The sequence below is a fragment of the Coenobita brevimanus genome, chromosome 40 (genome assembly GCF_032717465.1).
Source record: "Coenobita brevimanus isolate Jiangsu-jjx chromosome 40, ASM3271746v2, whole genome shotgun sequence".
NCBI lineage: Eukaryota > Metazoa > Arthropoda > Malacostraca > Decapoda > Coenobitidae > Coenobita > Coenobita brevimanus.
In genome coordinates, this window is record NC_136993.1 from 4,565,698 (window position 1) to 4,582,815 (window position 17,118).

At 41.5% G+C, this 17,118-nt stretch overlaps 1 protein-coding gene across 1 annotated transcript; it reads left to right on the forward strand.

The window, feature by feature from the left end:
- Positions 1-1,938: 1,938 nt before the first annotated feature.
- On the forward strand, positions 1,939-17,114 carry LOC145397257 (uncharacterized). Its single transcript, XM_080270454.1, has 8 exons — positions 1,939-1,988; positions 13,445-13,550; positions 13,998-14,120; positions 14,265-14,485; positions 16,004-16,063; positions 16,306-16,434; positions 16,648-16,711; positions 17,079-17,114. The coding sequence occupies exons 1-8, from the start codon at positions 1,939-1,941 to the stop codon at positions 17,112-17,114; spliced, it is 789 nt and encodes a 262-aa protein (XP_080126580.1).
- The last annotated feature ends 4 nt before the right edge of the window (positions 17,115-17,118 follow it).

Sequence of the window (17,118 nt, forward strand, 5' to 3'; positions counted from 1 at the left end):
GTAGCCCCAAACACAGACACAGGACAAGACCACAAAAAGTAGAAGACCAATGCCAGAACCAAAATAGGAAGGAGAAAGATATGAAGGGAGTTAGGACAGTACATATGGTTCCAAATCAGTCTTGTTCAGGTAGGAGAGGAACTGTATGCTTTTTAACACATGAGACAGCCTATTCACATCCAACTGAGAAACACTGAATGAAGGTAGAAAGGGTCGTAACTGGGATGAGAAGTTCACCGACAAGGCTAGATGTTGCTTGTTAGGTAGAATTACTATCTCTTTACTGTGCAACTCACAAAAATCGGGTGCAACATAGTAACCCTTTACCGTAAGGAACTGGTTTTGTGAGGCACACGTCAATGTTACGTCCTCTGTCTCAGGAAAGAAGAAGTACTGTTTCGCATGTACATGAGCATTCAAAACTGACTTCAACTGAATGGGTTGGAAAGTGCAACATTGTAGGGTACAGGAAGTGTTTGTGTCCAACAAAGCCATCTTACACTCCTCTACCTTTGACGGTATGAAGACAAAATGGAAAGCAGGACATACATGGAGATCAAGAAATGAAGCCTTACTCTTCTCAAATTCATCCACAGTCGTTTCTGCTATATATTATTTGTCATCAGAGACAACTAGCACCTCTGGTCCCTCATTCAGAATGACAAGTGTATTGTTAGTAGTAGCAAAAGGGAAAGGAATGAACCACCATGTATGATATGTTAAAACATTCCTCATAGGTACCGATATCAGGATGCCATCATGGGTCAACTGGGCCTCTAACAATGAGTAATAATATTCCAGTTGACTCATACCAAAAAGTGGCGTGAATCCATGCTTCACCATAGCTACTGTCAAGAGCATTGATTAGAATATGAGTAGGAAGCAATGAAGCATTAACCCCATTCAAACTTGCATTGATTAAGCCGTCCACCATATTGGCTGCATGCGACTTCAAAGCAGTGGTTGACTCATCGAGAGCATGTAAGTACTCAGCAATTAACACTAAGTTAGTCAGGGTTGGTAGGTTGGTTTGGATGTTGTTCATATCTCCTACGAGATGGTTGGTAGTCTCATTTATCTCATTAGCTTTGTTATTGAACTCACATAACTGTTCATACGTCTGTACGATTAATTGTCAATTGCCCTAGCTGCCAATGCCAAATCATGCATCTGTCAGTCCAATTGGACTGCATCCTTGTCTAGCGCTGTACCAAAGAGCTTTTGAGACAGGATACCTAGAAGATCCACAAGCTCTTTCTTAGTACGTGCATGGACATGCTTGGAAAGATCAGAATTTGCATCAGGTAAAGCGACATGCAATTTAGTGAGCCTGCCCGTGAGCCTATCTATATGTCCAGTCAGATGCTCGGTTATACCATGCAAGGTTTGTACTAAAGCTTCACTCTCCGAGGTCGTCAACTGTGGGTACTGGTTAAATGACTTCCCTATTTGCAACACTTGCTGTTTGAGGTGAAGCAATCCTTTGGAGACCTCTTTAACAGTATCTGGAGCTTGGAGATATCCTTCCATTGGATAGTAGATGCACACTGCATCCTCTGCCACCAAAACTTCTCCAAGTGGGCTCCTCAGCGCTCTTGGCATCAATGTAGTCGTGTCCATGTCCGCCGTTGTTCCATAAGTCCACCCCAAGCAACGCAAGAGGAGTACAAGCCACAGCCACCACATTATCTGCAAAAGAAGATACTCCCTTAATCGCTCTTTCTGTGGGATCATAGCTTGCTGCGATACTCTTGGTTAGGGACAGGTACGGACGACGACATAGACTGTGACAAAGACAGAGGGGACAACACATCAGACGATTGGTTAGTTAGGCCTAGCTGTTGAATTACTGGTTTGATCCTGTCAGCATATACTATCTCTTGAGTTCCATTAGCATCATCCCTTATTCTATAAATATGTCCACTCACTCATTCCACAATGGCATATGGTCCACGGAACTTAGGTCTGAGCTTTGGAGTCCTCTCAGGGTTATGGATCATAACCTTCTGGCCTATCTCCAACGTCTTTTCTTGACTACCTTCGTGTTGTTTCACCATCATCTCCTCTTTTGAGGCTTTTAATCTTTTCCGTACTTCACTATGTATGCATTGGAACTTTGCAAGCTGAACTTTGTTATAATCCTCTTGATTATACAGTTGCGTAGGAGGTCCAGCTAACAGATCGTAGGGTAACACTTTCTCTTCCCCATAGAGGATGTAATGAGGAGGCTTCCCAGTTGACGAATTATCTGAGGAGTTGATGGCTGCCGCTACGTGTGGTAACTAATCTTGCCAGTTATCCTCCAATGAGTTGATTGCTGGTCTCAAGACTTCCAGTATTTTCCTGTTTGTCCTCTCTAGTAGGCCATTGCTCTTGGGACTGTAAGGCACAATAAAGACTTGCCTCATCCCATATGTATGACAGATTTCCTCTAACACTTGGTTACGAATTTTAGTGCCATTATTGCTGAGTAATACCTTGGGTGTAGAGTATGGACAAATCACTGAGGTTACAAAAACGTGCACCACCTCCTCTGCAGTTTTCGTCTGAAAAGGTGTTAAAACAGTGAATCGCCAAAAATGGTCCATTGCCACCAGTATATAGCTTGAGCCTTGATGACTCTTTGGCAATGCTAAGAGATCAATGGAGACTATTCCACGGTTTTTCTGGTAGAGGATACTCCAAAATGGGAGTCGGAGATCCCGTCGTTCCTCACATTTCCGCGCACTTGACACATTCACTAACATGGACTTCTATGTCCTTCCTCATGATCAGCCAATAATACTTCTTTCTTGCCTCACATATGCATCTATTGCGTCTGGGATGACACGCTTGAGGTACATAATGAACCAACTGTAACATGGTTTGCTGTAGTGTAGCAGGAACAACCAACTGATACTTGGTCTCCTTCCCTGGGGATTTCTTATATAAAAGACCCTGTTGAAGATGGAAGTGAGTCATTGGTACCGGAAGTTCAGGTAGACAAGACTCGTTGCCAGACTACAAGGCACAGATGACTTGAGACCACATCGTATCCTTAAGTTGTTCCGCTTTTACCGTGTCCAGGGAATACCCTGAAAGAGGGATATTCTCAGATATGGCAGAAGCAATGTTTTTACTCAGCACATGACAACGACATTTTGTCGGCCTAGTAAATATCTGACCTCTGGGTCAAACTCCATTACCTTGCTGAACCAACTTGCGACCTTACCATGCAAGTTCTTCCCCTTAAACAAGTCGCATATGGGTGCATGGTCAGTTAAAACAATTATCCGGTAGCCAAAGATGATATCCCGGAAATGTCCTAATGCCCACATGACTGTTAATGTCTCCAAATGTGTCACCGAATAATTCCTTTCTGGGGGTCTTAGTGCCCTACTGGCACAGGCAATATTGTGCATTTTGCCTTCCTCATTCTTTTGCTGTAACACCGCTCCCAGTCCCGAACTTGAGATGTCTGTGCACAGGTAAAAAGGTTGAGTATAATCAGGAAATGCTAACATGGGTGCCTCTGTCATGGCTTTCTTGAGGTCATTGACGCTTTTCCGATGGTCCCCATTGCTATGCAGCATCCTTCTTAAGCAGTGTTGTCAATGGTGATGCGATAGCACCATAATTGTGGACAAAGCTCCTATAGAAACCAGTGAGCCCTAGAAGTGAGCCAACATCATCACTGGACTTGGGTGCAGGGAAATTTACCATGGCTGTAACCTTATCCAGAAGAGTCTTGATGCCATCTCCATCAACTAAGTGCCCTAGAAATCTAACATTTGACTTCAGAAATTTGCACTTCGATAGCTTGATTTTCAGACCCACAGATTTTAAGGTTTCCATCACTCATTTTAACTTACTAAAATGAGTGACCATGTCCTTGCCCACAATTATTAAGTCGTCTAGATACGCCAGGACATCCCGCCCGATCATGTCACCAAACAACTGATTTATCATCCTCTGAAATGTCAAAGGAGCATTACTCAGTCCAAAAGGCATCCGGAGAAATTCACAGTGCCCACGGTGAGTGCTAAAGGCAGTGATGGGACGTGACTCTTCGGTCAGCTCCACCTGCCAATACCCTGATGCTAGATCCAGGCAGGTGAACACGGTATTTCCCTTACCCAAGACCTGCAGTAAGTCTCTGAGATGCGGAATTGGATAACGATCCCGTACGGTTACCTTGTTCACTTGCCGAAAATCCACAACAGGTCTCACACCACCGTCTTTTTTAGGATCCAGAAAGAGTAGTGCATTCCAAGGCGAGGAAGAAGGCTGAATGACTTCATCATGAAGCATCTTCTCAACTTCCTCTTCCACTGCTTTCCGTTGGCTGTGTGGTAGACAGTATGCAGGCACATATATCGGATTTGTACCAGGGGACAGCCCAATATGATGCTTCACCTTGTCCGTTTTACCCAGTGGTTCTCCTGGAAGTGCCACTACGTCAGGGAATTCTTTAAGAAATGGTAGCAACCGTGTTCTATGGGCAATGTTATTTATTACCTTCACATATTGTTCTGGCAGTTATCCTTTCCCAAGACGTGTAGGTTCCGAATGATTTGTTGTTTGTGATGTGACAACAGGAGAGATCACCAGTACGTCATTGACTTCCTGTACAGGGGCACCATAGCACATCAAGTCGCCTACATAACAACCATCTCTGAGCTTAACTGCGCCACCACTCATATTTGCCATGAAGAGGGGTGTCTTCTGGTCTGGCCCGACACTATTCAGGGTGGACTGCAGCTACAATGCCTTATGTTTTATGGTCTGTGGTAAGCATACCACATCAGTTCCCTCCAACACAGCAGGTACTCGGACAGGAATTTTGCAGACAGTTTGATTGGGTAAGTGGTGATTCCCACTCACTATAGCCCTAACCTGCTTCCAATCCAAACCCTCTGTTTCGTGTTAGTCTGGGGAATCCCTTGACGCTTCACTTGTCGGGGTCACAACTGGTTGAACGGCTCCTTGTTGGACGCCAGTCCCAGCTTGTGTTGCTGAGGGAATAAGGGCTACACTCTCCTTCCCATTAAAATGAATGGAATGCCTCTGAGGGTATATAATCACATTATACTCCTCCATGGATTCAAAGCCCAGTAACCCATCAGCTCTCAGAAGGAAGTCCTCAACCACATACAATGTAGCATGTAACACAAGAGATCGTTTATCTGCCCTCAGTGTCAACGGTACCTGGCTTACGATCTTCATTTTACTCCCTGTCACACCTGTCAAAATGACATCAGGTGCTGACAACGTCCAATTGGTTTGAGGCATCAAACGTTTGAGCCTGTCCAGCACTTTACCAGAAATAATGTTTGCACATGCCCCGGTGTCCACTGTCAAAGACACCTGGCCATTCCCTATGATCCAAGGAATTGACAGCAAATCCACCTTATTAACAGCTGCCACATAATCATCGGTGGATTGTAATATCTCTTATGTTACTTCTGCGGCCCTGAGCTTCCCCCGAACTAGCTTGGTTGCCCAGTTTTTCCCTAATGGCAAGAACAATTGGGCAATAGTCCATAAAATGAGGACACTGCCCATGGATAACACACCATCTTTGTACCTTTGGCTAAAATTTTTAGCCTTGGCCTGGGTAAGATAAGTGGTTGCCATATTAGATTCATGCCATGCAGGAGGAAAATTCACCTGAGTTTGCATGTCGATACTGTTGGTATTCATGCCCCATGGAGTAGCACAAGGATCCTGAGTTTGCATGCCAATACTGTTAGTATTCATGCCCCATGGATTAGCACAAAGATCCTGGGTTTGGATGCAGATACTGTTAGTTATTCGTGCCCCATGGATTAGCACAAAGATCCTTGGTTTGCATGCCAATACTGTTAGTATTTCTGCCCCATGGATTAGCATAAGGAACATTAGCAAATAAATGGTCTTGTCCTTGCCATCCAAAGGTTAATGGTGTACTGAACATGCCTGAGGCATAAGTGGGTATGTGTGTGGTTGCATTACTATCAGAGATTAGTGGACTTTGAGTATCTGGTTGAGAGGCCAAGGGTGCTGTTGTAGCCTGTTCCTAAATGTCCTCAGTTTCTTCTGCACTAGGTGTGCCTTCAGCAAGACTAGTGGCCATTTTGGAGGTAATTTGACGTTCAGGAACCATCGAATAAGTATGACCAGAACACAAATGCAGTGTTCAAGTCCCTATCCAGTTCCCCAGAAGTGTGCCGACTACTTTCAACCCCAAGATGTCCCTCACTCATATCAATTAGAGTTTGGATACTCTTATCCAATGTCTCAATCCACTCACAAAATTCTGAGCCTAAGTTACTAGACTCTCCTTCTTTCGTGGTATGTTTATCTGAATCTCCCCTTAATTTTTGTCCCCACTTCTTCACTGTATCCATCTAACCTTGTCAGAATTTATTCCCTTCACAGTCACAGGAAGTTAAACTGACACAAATAGTTTATGGCTTTTAGCAATAGAGAATGGGACACAGACAAAAAGTACACAGAAAACATATCTATTTAAGGGAAACTGAGAAACCTTTATTTTTTACACACATTACCTAACTAAGATGTCCTGCTTAAAAAGTGTATGTCTGTGGTTCACTATGCATGTACACTACCTAGGTGTCAGATGAATGCTGAAGTTCCCGGTAGATTTGCACTGCAACCCCACACACTCCGCCAAAGTTTCTTCTCTCCAACCGCACGACGATCCTCTCCCCACGCTGGTCCTCAAGTGACTGAGGGATGCCGCACTGCTCCACACAGCCCACATACTTGCCCTGCCTCACTCCAGCCTCTGCGGCCCAGAGTTGCCAGATGTATCTAGATGATACCACCCCTCACCGCACTGGCCTTCGCCGAGTTCTCGCCTCTCACACATGAGAGCTAGATAATTGTGTGTTCGCGCTTGAAGGTAGAGATATCTTGTACAGGCAGTGTTAAGGGAGAACAAGTCACTACTCCGATATTTTCTGCTCCCACTTTATCTCACTCCGCAATTACTCCCATTGCAAAAGTGAGAGTAGAGTTTCTATATTCACCTGTAGGATCAAAGAGCAGTTTTCCAAGGGTTTCACTACACTAAATCCGTTCGGCACCTTTTCGTATCCCAGCACTGAACACCAATATGTATCAGCTGGTTGGAACCCCACAGCTGATCACCAATATTATGTATCAGCTTTGGCGTGACTGCACTGTTCCAAGCAGGTTATCAATGATGTAATGTTCTGCCTGGTCAAAGTCACTTCCAACTGACACTCTCCACCAATGTCTCTTTCACACACAGGAAATGGTGGGAATATCAGTGTAGGTCCTGTTGAAGAAATGGTAGGTAGCGTGTGCAGGTGAACAGAAACTTGAGCAGATTGTGTTTTATCTTTCTTTATTCACCACAGAAAGATACAACTACGACACAGAGAGAATTCAGAGTAGTATGTTTCTCCTGTTTGAGTGATAAGAGTGTTCTGCTATAGTTGGCTGGCTTCCCCGCTGGGAGTGGCCCTGGGTCAGCATAATATAGAGGTGCCATTCCTCAGATACTTTGGGATTTATACATGAGTAGAAGTAATTACAACTCTACCATGCACATTATACATCTCAATAAAGTAGTATTAATTATATTAAAGTTTACCAACAGGGCATATGTGTTTCCCCAAGACTTAAACGTACCCTATATACAATTCATATTCTTCTATCACCTTCCCTTAGCCTCGTTCTTTATGATAGAAAATGCTGGCTTTGCAAGTCTGGATGCTCATCCTTTCCCATGCCACACTTTACAGTAAGATGGTGTTTGGTTGATTATCTTCACACTATATTACACACTCTTTAATTATGTATAAACACCTTTGTATGTAATATGTAAAAATAGCGTGAGACTACAACTCATCATGGAAACGATGTCTGGCACCAGAACACACACACACACACACACACACACACACACACACACACACACACAGGCAGAAACTATCGCCTCGACTTGCTATTACTTTATTTTTCATACATCTGTCTCATGCTTGGGTTGCAGAAATGAAAGGCAGTGTGCAGCTGCTCGTGGTGACTCTGGCAACCGGCTTTATGCTGGCTGCCAAACACGTTCCATTGCCAAAACGTAAGTAGAGTATTTTGATGTAAATAACATTCCACACGTGGCTCAGTCAGCTGGTGTGGGCGTGGCTGTCATAGTGGAAGTAGGAAATGAATAAATTCTGCAGGGTAGATACTGAAAAGACTGACTGAGCGGTCCCCACAACACACAAGAAATCTGTTGCCTGAGTGGAAGCGGGAGTGTTATAAACCACCCTGTATAGTGTCAGTATAATGTATTGCATACTAGTATCTATGCTGCAGTAATAGACTGATAAATTTTAGATAATTCAAAGTTTGCTTCAAATACTCCAAACTGCATCAAATGCTTGATAACTGATACATAATTCAAAGTTTGGTTCATTTACTCTAGAAAGTATAGCTTTATAATTTTAAGATAATTCAAAGTTTCTATCATATACAGTCCTAATGGAATATTATCATGATAATTATTAAGTCAAACTTTGTTTTTTGTACTGTAAAGTGAAATAATGTACTTATAAATGTTAATTTAGATAATTCCAATATGTGTTTCAAATACTCTAAACTGTGAACATCATAAATGTTAGATAATGCATTTCTTTTCAGATACTCATGTTTAACAGCAATAACTTGATAAATATTAGATACTTCATAGTTTATTGCAAATACTTCACATTGTAATAACGGTTTTATAAAATGAGATTATTCAGAGTTTGCTTCAAATCCCACAAACTGTAATAGTAGCTTGATAAACGTTACATATTTCAGTGTTTATTTCAAATACCCATTCGTGGGTATTTGAAGTGTGGAATATGTAAATCTAATGCAATACACGTGATTTAGAAATGTGTCAAAACGGAATTAACAAACCATGCCTTTCATTGGTGGTAGGCTATAATTCACTCACTTTTACTTTGTGGATGTTTTCGTCCTGTTGCAGCTTATTTACATAGCTCAGAGGCAGAAAAACACAATGCTTCAGCCATGCATATTTTCTGCAGCACTTTTTCATGACTAGCGTCATATTTTAGTGTTAATCGATTTTTACAGCTCAGTATTGGAGACAATACTTCCGGCCTGCAGACTTCTCACAGCAATTTTTCATGGCTAACGCCCTCAGCTCAGTACGGAAGACGAGATACCAGCACTTCACCTAGTTAAACTGATCTCAGGATTATATTTACTGAATATTTATCGACAAAACATCTTGTTTAAGAAAATATTACAGAACTGCTTCAGGCTGTAACCATTATCCGATGACATGTTGTCAGGAATGATTCTAAAAGAGAATGCTGATAAATAATAGCATAAAACATGAATATTAACTGCAACTGATCAGATGAATTATCTTGTTATACTCTTTTTACACTGACTTGGCCTAAAATTGCCATATCTTTATATTGAATGATGAAGTATAAGAAGATATAATCTTAGTTATGAAGAAGTGCACTGGGAAGAATGTAGAGCCGTCGTACCATTTCCTTTTCCTGCCACTGAGCTACGTAAAGTAATCTACAACAATAGGGCGGAAATCTTGGCCTACCTGTGAAAGTATGGATCATCAACTTACCGCACTTACCCCGGTGGGGATGCAGGACAATTTGCATAATATTGCTTGTTTACCAAAAGCAACATTATTAAAATCAAAGTTGCTTCTCAAAAAGTTTATCAGTTCTTTACGAAAACTTGACAGGTATTTACAGTACTATTTTTTTTCTTTTCAGAGGATACAATATATGTAGGATGGAAAAACATATTTAATATAGGAAAAAAACATACACCAGACCACAGGTGTTCTCAATGCATTAAAAACAAAAAAAAACTGTAAAGGCACGGTCACACTTTCCTGAAAAATGTGATCGACGAGATGAAAAGAAACACCGGGTCTGAGCCGCTTCAGTATCAGAGTTTGAAATGCTGGACGGACCCCTGAGCTTCATTTCCTCTTGTCGATCACACGTTTAGTGCAAGTGTGGCCGCAGCCTAAGAGTGGTTTATTGCTTGGAATATCCTACTTACAGCTGCTTCATCATTCTAATAGCAAACTTCTACAAAGGTAGTGACCATGAAGGAAGAGGAGAGACAGATGCGCTAAATGCTGTACTGGGAGCTGCATCACGGCGAGAGATATCTGTTATTATAATTAGAGACAGATACTCAAAGGTAAACTGTTGACGTAGCCTTAACTGAAACTACATTTACGTTCTGTGAACGATTTTTGCACTTTTCCTTATCCAGGAGCCTGTGATAGGTTTATTTGCTTAATATCAGGTTAGGCTAGTTTGTTAGTCATTTAGGTTAATTCGTTAGGTTAGGTTAGGATAGATTTATTTTAGGTTATAGTAAACAAAAAAAAAAGGCTGATCATCCTGGCAAAATCATACTTAGCAAGCAGTGCAAAAATGGTATAAAGAACGGAAGTCTGCACTCGGAGGGACATTTCCACACTGTCAGCCATTTTAGATTTGCTCGCTCGTCCATGGTTAAGATGACCAGAGTCCCGCTTTTAGGTGGGACAGTCCCACTTTTGGGACGTCTGTCCTGCTTGTTTAATTGTGACTAGAAAGTCCCGCCTTTTAAGCAAATTATCTTAAAAGTCCCGCTTTTGGAAAATTACTGTCGCATTAGATATAACATGGCCTCTTTTTATGAAATTAGGATGAATTTAAAAAATTATGCATAATCCTGACCAAATGAAACACCGAATTATTAATATAAAATCTGCAACACTCACTAGCTGGTAACTTTGGTCAGCCTATTCACTGTACCGTACGGTATGTTTGGAGTTTGGTCACGTTAGTGTTTGATTAGCAGCCTCAGGGTAAGGTATAGCACAGCTGTGGCCACTGTCATTTACGTACGTCATATATATATATATATATATATATATATATATATATATCTATCTATCTATCTATATATATATATATATATATATATATATAAAACCCATTGGATCCCAGGGGTGCTGGGCAAGGCATCGCACTGGGAGGGTACTAAGCATACCGCCCTCTACCTATTGGCTCATAGTCGCAAAGCTCATAGGTCCCTACCCGGGGGTTCCCTACTTTATAGAGACTCGGACAATCCCAGTTTTGTCCAGTACTTGGAACACTGGGCTCCAATGGGTTAAAGAGACTGATCGGTTTGCCAGTCATTAACCCACTGGATCCCAGGGGTGCTGGGCGAGGCATTGCACTGGGAGGGTACTAAGCATACCTCCCTCCGCCTATCGGCTCACAGTCGCAAAGCTCATAGGTCCCTACCTGGGGGTTCCCTACTTAATAGAGACTCGAACAATCCCAGTTCTGTCCAATACTTGGGACATTGGGCTCCACTGGGATATATATATCATCAGCCGTTTGAGTGTCTACTGCAGGACCGGCCTATCCCTACCGAAGTAGGGACGATACAGCCAATGTATCTCTACCAAGTGACTTAGGCTGTCTAGCAGAGACTGCTTGTAGGGTGAGAAGTGCTTGTAAGTGTAACTGTAGTGTTGGAGTGGCTTTGGATGTGTGTGTAGTCTGTGAACCAAGTGTCATTGGCCCCCGCAAGCCGACTGGGTGCAAGCATACTTTATAGTATGCGACACTGGTTCAACCACAGCACCCCTTGTGTCCGCCAAAGCAGTACGTGGCCTGAAGTACGCTCCCAATGTTTGTTACCTGGTGGGACACGAACCCTCGTTCTTTCAGTGTCCGAACATGCACACTTTACCACTGTACCACATAGGCTCCATATATATATATATATATATATATATATATATACACACACACACACACACACACCCATATATACAAATAGAAATATATATATATATATATATATATATATATATATTATATATATATATATATATATATATATATATATATATATATATATATACGAGCACGTGCGTGGTAGTGTCCAGCTTTTACCTTCAATAAATCTGGCCACTTTATTATTGGCTGGTATACAGAGGAATAATTTCCCTACTGTGCTTTTGTCAGTGCACTTACACATTGGAACGAAACATCAGCAATTATTCCTAATGTCACTGGACATTCTTAGAGGTCAGAAATCATGGTGATTACTTTTACTAAACCTAGAACTAACCTATGGTCGATGATTTTAACGTGGCCGTGATACTGTTCTTTTGCATCTTACTTCACGAAGCTCATTGGCAGAATTGGACATACTGTAGCTCTATATATATTCCATAGCATTCTTCATGATTAGCATAATTTCCTTGTTTTAATCTCTTGCTGCAGCTTAACCCGCCCCATCCCGACCACTTTTCCACCACTGACTCCCCCCAATCCCGACCATTTTTGGATTTTTTTTTTTTTTGCTCAAACCTCCGCTTTTGGTGAGAAACATCGAAAAATCATAGAGAAATCACTCACCTGAGTTTTAAAATACTCGATACAGGTAGCAGTACCTCCTAACCTTACTGTGTTTTCTATCAGGCTGGCTCCAAAGAAAACGAGCTCTATGGGAGGGTAACCATTCCACACCACTCATAAATGGTATTTATTTATTTATTTGGTACGAATTTATGTGTAATATGAGAGTATATTGGTTTTCACACAGTAATATAGGCAATATAAGCATTGTTTCACTCGTGGAACACATCAACATACCTGACCTTTTTTGGCGACATTACCTGATCATCATTTCTGACTGTTTCTTCCTCTAATGGTATGTAAAATGTGTTCTCCACATTGCCATCGATTGGGGAATCATTCAATCGTAACTTCCTTTCATTCTGGCCCTGAATTTCGTACCGTGGCACGACAGGTCTTTACTGGCCAGGTCACTGGTAACAGGTGAATTGCCGATACAATGGCATGCGAGGGGGGGGAGGTCATGCTGGGTAAGGCATTGTCCCTGCCTGGCATCTTGTAGAAGAAGTGTCCCGTGTATATGTACCAAAAATCACTCACGAAAATTGAAAATTGTGCAAATTAGGGACCTTGCAATTGATTTGCGTTTATGTACGTCAATGGGATTGGCAGTGACAAAACGTGTGGACGTTCATTCACGTCAATGGGATGCGGCAGGTTAATAATCAAGATGGGGAGATGGAATTTTTAGACTATGTTACAGTAAAATATAGTCTCTCCTGACTTAACCTGACGAGCTAACCATATTCAGCTTAACCCAACCAACCTGAAACAAATTCTGCCGATATTAAAAGCTTCAGCTAAGCTAGCCGTATGCAAAGATCTTTACATGACATGACCTGGCCCTCGTGTAAATGAAGTGCCCATATCGATTGCCACTTGAGAAATTGCTACTAGGCATGTACAAACTATAACGTGAAGAGCATGCTTGGTAACTACAAGTATTAATTTAACTTTAAATATGAAGAACCTGTTTACTTTTAATATCTTTTGTATGACTTTGTCAGCTTAGAAAACTGCATTCGAGCCAATGGCAGGGGCCGGCCTAGGAGCACAATAGCCTCCGAGTCACTCATACTCATGAGAGAACTGGGTCAGATTAAAGCCCCCAGGGTGACTCTAGCAATTTTCCCTGTGTCTGATTAGATGCAAGACGATGTTGCCTGCACATCGTAGTTGAACACTGACAAGTGTTCTTTTGGGGAACTTTTTTATGCTTGTATTTTTGTGTACTGTATGCCAGTCACGATGGTGACCAATTGCTTGGTGGTGTGCCATCTGATATATTCTTGTAAGTGTGGGTCTTGAACTGGGTAGGGAGACTTTAACTGCTTCTTGAACTCTCTCTTTTCTTTCTCTAATCCTTCTAATGAATGGCACACAAATATATAAAATAAATATTTCTATTTAACTTGGTTTGTCTTTTCGAGAGTCAGGCAAATACAGGGAATGCTATTCTAATGAACAGTACAAACATATATCATTAGCATTGTAAGATGAGACTGAAATCTAAGGAACAAAGTCAGATCATCAAGTTACTAATGGAGTCTCTAAATGCAGTTTGTTAACGTTGGTGATGTCGGAGCAGTGTGGGGTGTGGCTGAGTTTGAGGTGAGTGTGGACAGCCAGGACGCTAACAGGACAAAGGCACAGCTCTCCCAGATGGTTGACCAGGTTTGCCAGGTAGGCCATTCTCACATACCAGCTAAATTTTCTGTTCATAGCCTTGTGATAGACTTTTCAGCTTGTGACAACTTAATCTAGCCAATATATCCTAACCAACATTAATCAAAGTTAGTGTAACCTCTGTCTCACTGATGCCACCAGCTGCAGCTGAATTTGGGGTCTGTGACAGTGCTGGTGATGAGTGACGACCCAAAATTCCTTGCCGCCTTTACCCAGTTGTCTCTTAAGGGTCGTCTCCTGGTATGGTCAACACGGCTTCTCGTCTTCACACGTCTCACACTTTACTGCCTCCACCACCTCCGCAAAACACTATCCATGACAAACTCTGTGCTCATCTTATTCTCTCACACCGACACAAAACGGTAAGGGTAAATTAGTAGCCCCTTAATACTTATGTTGTTATTCATGAAGTTGAAATATTGTCAAACTGTGAATAAATAGTGGGCTAAGGGTTGGTTGATGAGTCTATTGTTTCTCTTATGTGTACACAAAGCATTTTAAGATAATTTTTAAAGCTTTTGTGTTTACATTTTATTTGTACACACATGCATGCTAGAATTACCTTTTCCACTGTTGTGAAAAAAAGTTTTATAAATGTTGTAAATCATGAAAGCTCTTTCCTTTTAAAATATACTTTTGAATCCTCAGGGGAGGGGACATCAATTCCCCCAAACTGAAGCTTTTCCCAGGAATAACATTTGAGATGTTCTGGTCGTTTGTCCAACACACATTTCTATGGTATTTGCATATTTCTTGCCTTTACTCAAACTTCCTCTTAATGAAACATCATTTCTCGTTCAAGTAACGTCTTTTCCTAACCTAACCCCTTGTGCCTTGGGATACTAATGTCAGCCTTTTCTGTAGCCCCCAATTTTAACACCTGTATTACCGAATCAAAGGTGGTTGTTGTGCAAAAATTTTTGATTTTCGTATTTCCCGAGTTAAATATTCTGAATTCTTTATATTCTGGTTATGGTTTACTAATTGAAGAACATATAATTTTTTCCTCATCAATCAAACTTATCTGATGTCACTTGTCTAGTGTACCACATTTTTAAAAATATCTCCTCCTGCAGAAGTCGACATTCTAGGGTAGGCCAACCGTAAAGTTCACCATTAATTTTGCTGTTTTCTCCATATGCTGATCCAATTAGTGATCAGACATGCATATATTCTGATGTATATGATCTAGAACAGTTTGTGTAGAACACTACCTGAACCCTGACCACCTTGGAGAAAGTTGAGACATGCCTTGTCCATTACTAACAAATGTGTTTCATCTGTTAAGCATGATGCAGCTCTGATCAGTCTTTTCTCAGTAACTTGTCATCTCATGCCAGGAAGGCTTCTGATCCCCACAAGAAGCAATCTTTTTGGCAGTTATGGTTTTCTGAGTTATGATGTTCCAAGCATTGCTTTGACCTCCCTTCTGATGAATATTGCTTATAAGACCAACAACCTTTTGAGTGTAGGTAATGATGTTAAAGCGATATTTCTTGATGTTGCAGAAGCATTCGTGCTCCTTTTTTACGCTCTGATTCATGTCAAATAACTTCCTTTCAAACACACCTATTCAGATGCTGTCCAAATCAAACAGGTGGCTCTTTGAAACTGCACTGTGCTGCCACCAACTTACCCCTAATTCAAATGTACTTTGGTTTTGGCAGGAATAATTCTAAATTGTCCTCTGTCTTTTAAAAATTAACTATGTTTTCTTCCTTTTCTGGTATCTTCCAGTTCAAACTTTTCCTGTGCCTTCTAGTACCATGCTAAAAATTTCATGCTGTATTCCGTTTCTCTCCATCCTCTCTTACACTCGAATGGCGTTTGTTCCTATAACGCTGATAAGGACCCATTGACCGAAACTGTTATGTTTGCAGATGCAGTGTGTCCAGCCATGAACTAAAGTTTGCTGACACTCCTGGTTGTGGCAATGGAAGGTGTTACAGTAACCATTTTTGAGATGGTAGCATGAAGCACACAACAAAAATCTATGAGCTAGAAGGTTACTAGCCGGCGTCTAGAATAAAAGGAGAAATATGAAAGGAAGGACACAGTGCTGGTAAAGGAATGTTGAGGATCTTTTTCTCATGACTGCACCTGCAGTCGTGAGGCTTATCTTCCGATAACACTGTAAAATAATTAATATATCACAACTGTCTCCGTATTTTTGTGTTGTCAGGTGCCTTGTGTACGTGGAGCTGCCCTACAGTGCCTGGGATTCGAAGCCAGTGCGAGTCGCCTCTTGGGACCCACGCCGAGGTTTGGTCATTTCATCTCACATCCAGCTTTTCCCTGAAAAATTCAACAGGTATTCCACTGGCAGGTTATGCTGTAGGTGGAAAGGTGTGTTGTGGCATTCCATAAAAATGTCTTGGAACTGTGTCAAAGCGAGATGAGAGGCCTTTATTAAGAGTTAGAGAATATTATTCAAGTTGATTCGAAATGTAGGAATCTTGCTTCATTAGTCAAGAACCCTGACCGGTTGTACTTACGTTGAACTCAGTGATTATTAATACAACAGATGCCCTGACACAGGGATGAACTGTCACTCCATACAAGAGACAAAAGAAATTTCCTCTGCCAAAGTATATGTCATAGGTAGTAATGGCTATCCTTTATGACAGTAATTACCTTGATACAGCCACGTGCTTAACTCCAATCTACCTTTTGTGGTGAATCGACTATCCTTTGTGTGTGGTGGAATCTCCTCCAAATGGCAATGAAGCTGACGAACCTGTCGAATTATTATCCGGTGGTAATGTGAAGGATGAGAAAATGAATCACCGCAGTAAAGGGGTCTGATAATGGAAAATGTTTTTAGCTTATTTCAGACTGACTACTGGACCAACTCAATACGTGGCTTCTTATGGCGTCCTAATAAACAGTTCTTCAGAATATTATTTGATATGACAACAGTGACATAAAAACATGTGTATCTTGTATTCATTTCAGATTGGCTACTGGACCAACTCTATCCGTGGCTTCTGAAAGC

What these genes read in the sequence shown, in the direction of transcription:
- LOC145397257 (XM_080270454.1), top strand. Translation starts at nt 1,939, where the DNA reads ATGGCATATGGTCCACGGAACTTAGGTCTGAGCTTTGGAGTCCTCTCA. An exon ending in TGGTTGACCAGGTTTGCCAG is followed by an intron (nt 14,121 to 14,264) that starts GTAGGCCATTCT and finishes TGATGCCACCAG; the next exon opens with CTGCAGCTGAATTTGGGGTC. An exon ending in AAGAAATTTCCTCTGCCAAA is followed by an intron (nt 16,712 to 17,078) that starts GTATATGTCATA and finishes TATTCATTTCAG; the next exon opens with ATTGGCTACTGGACCAACTC.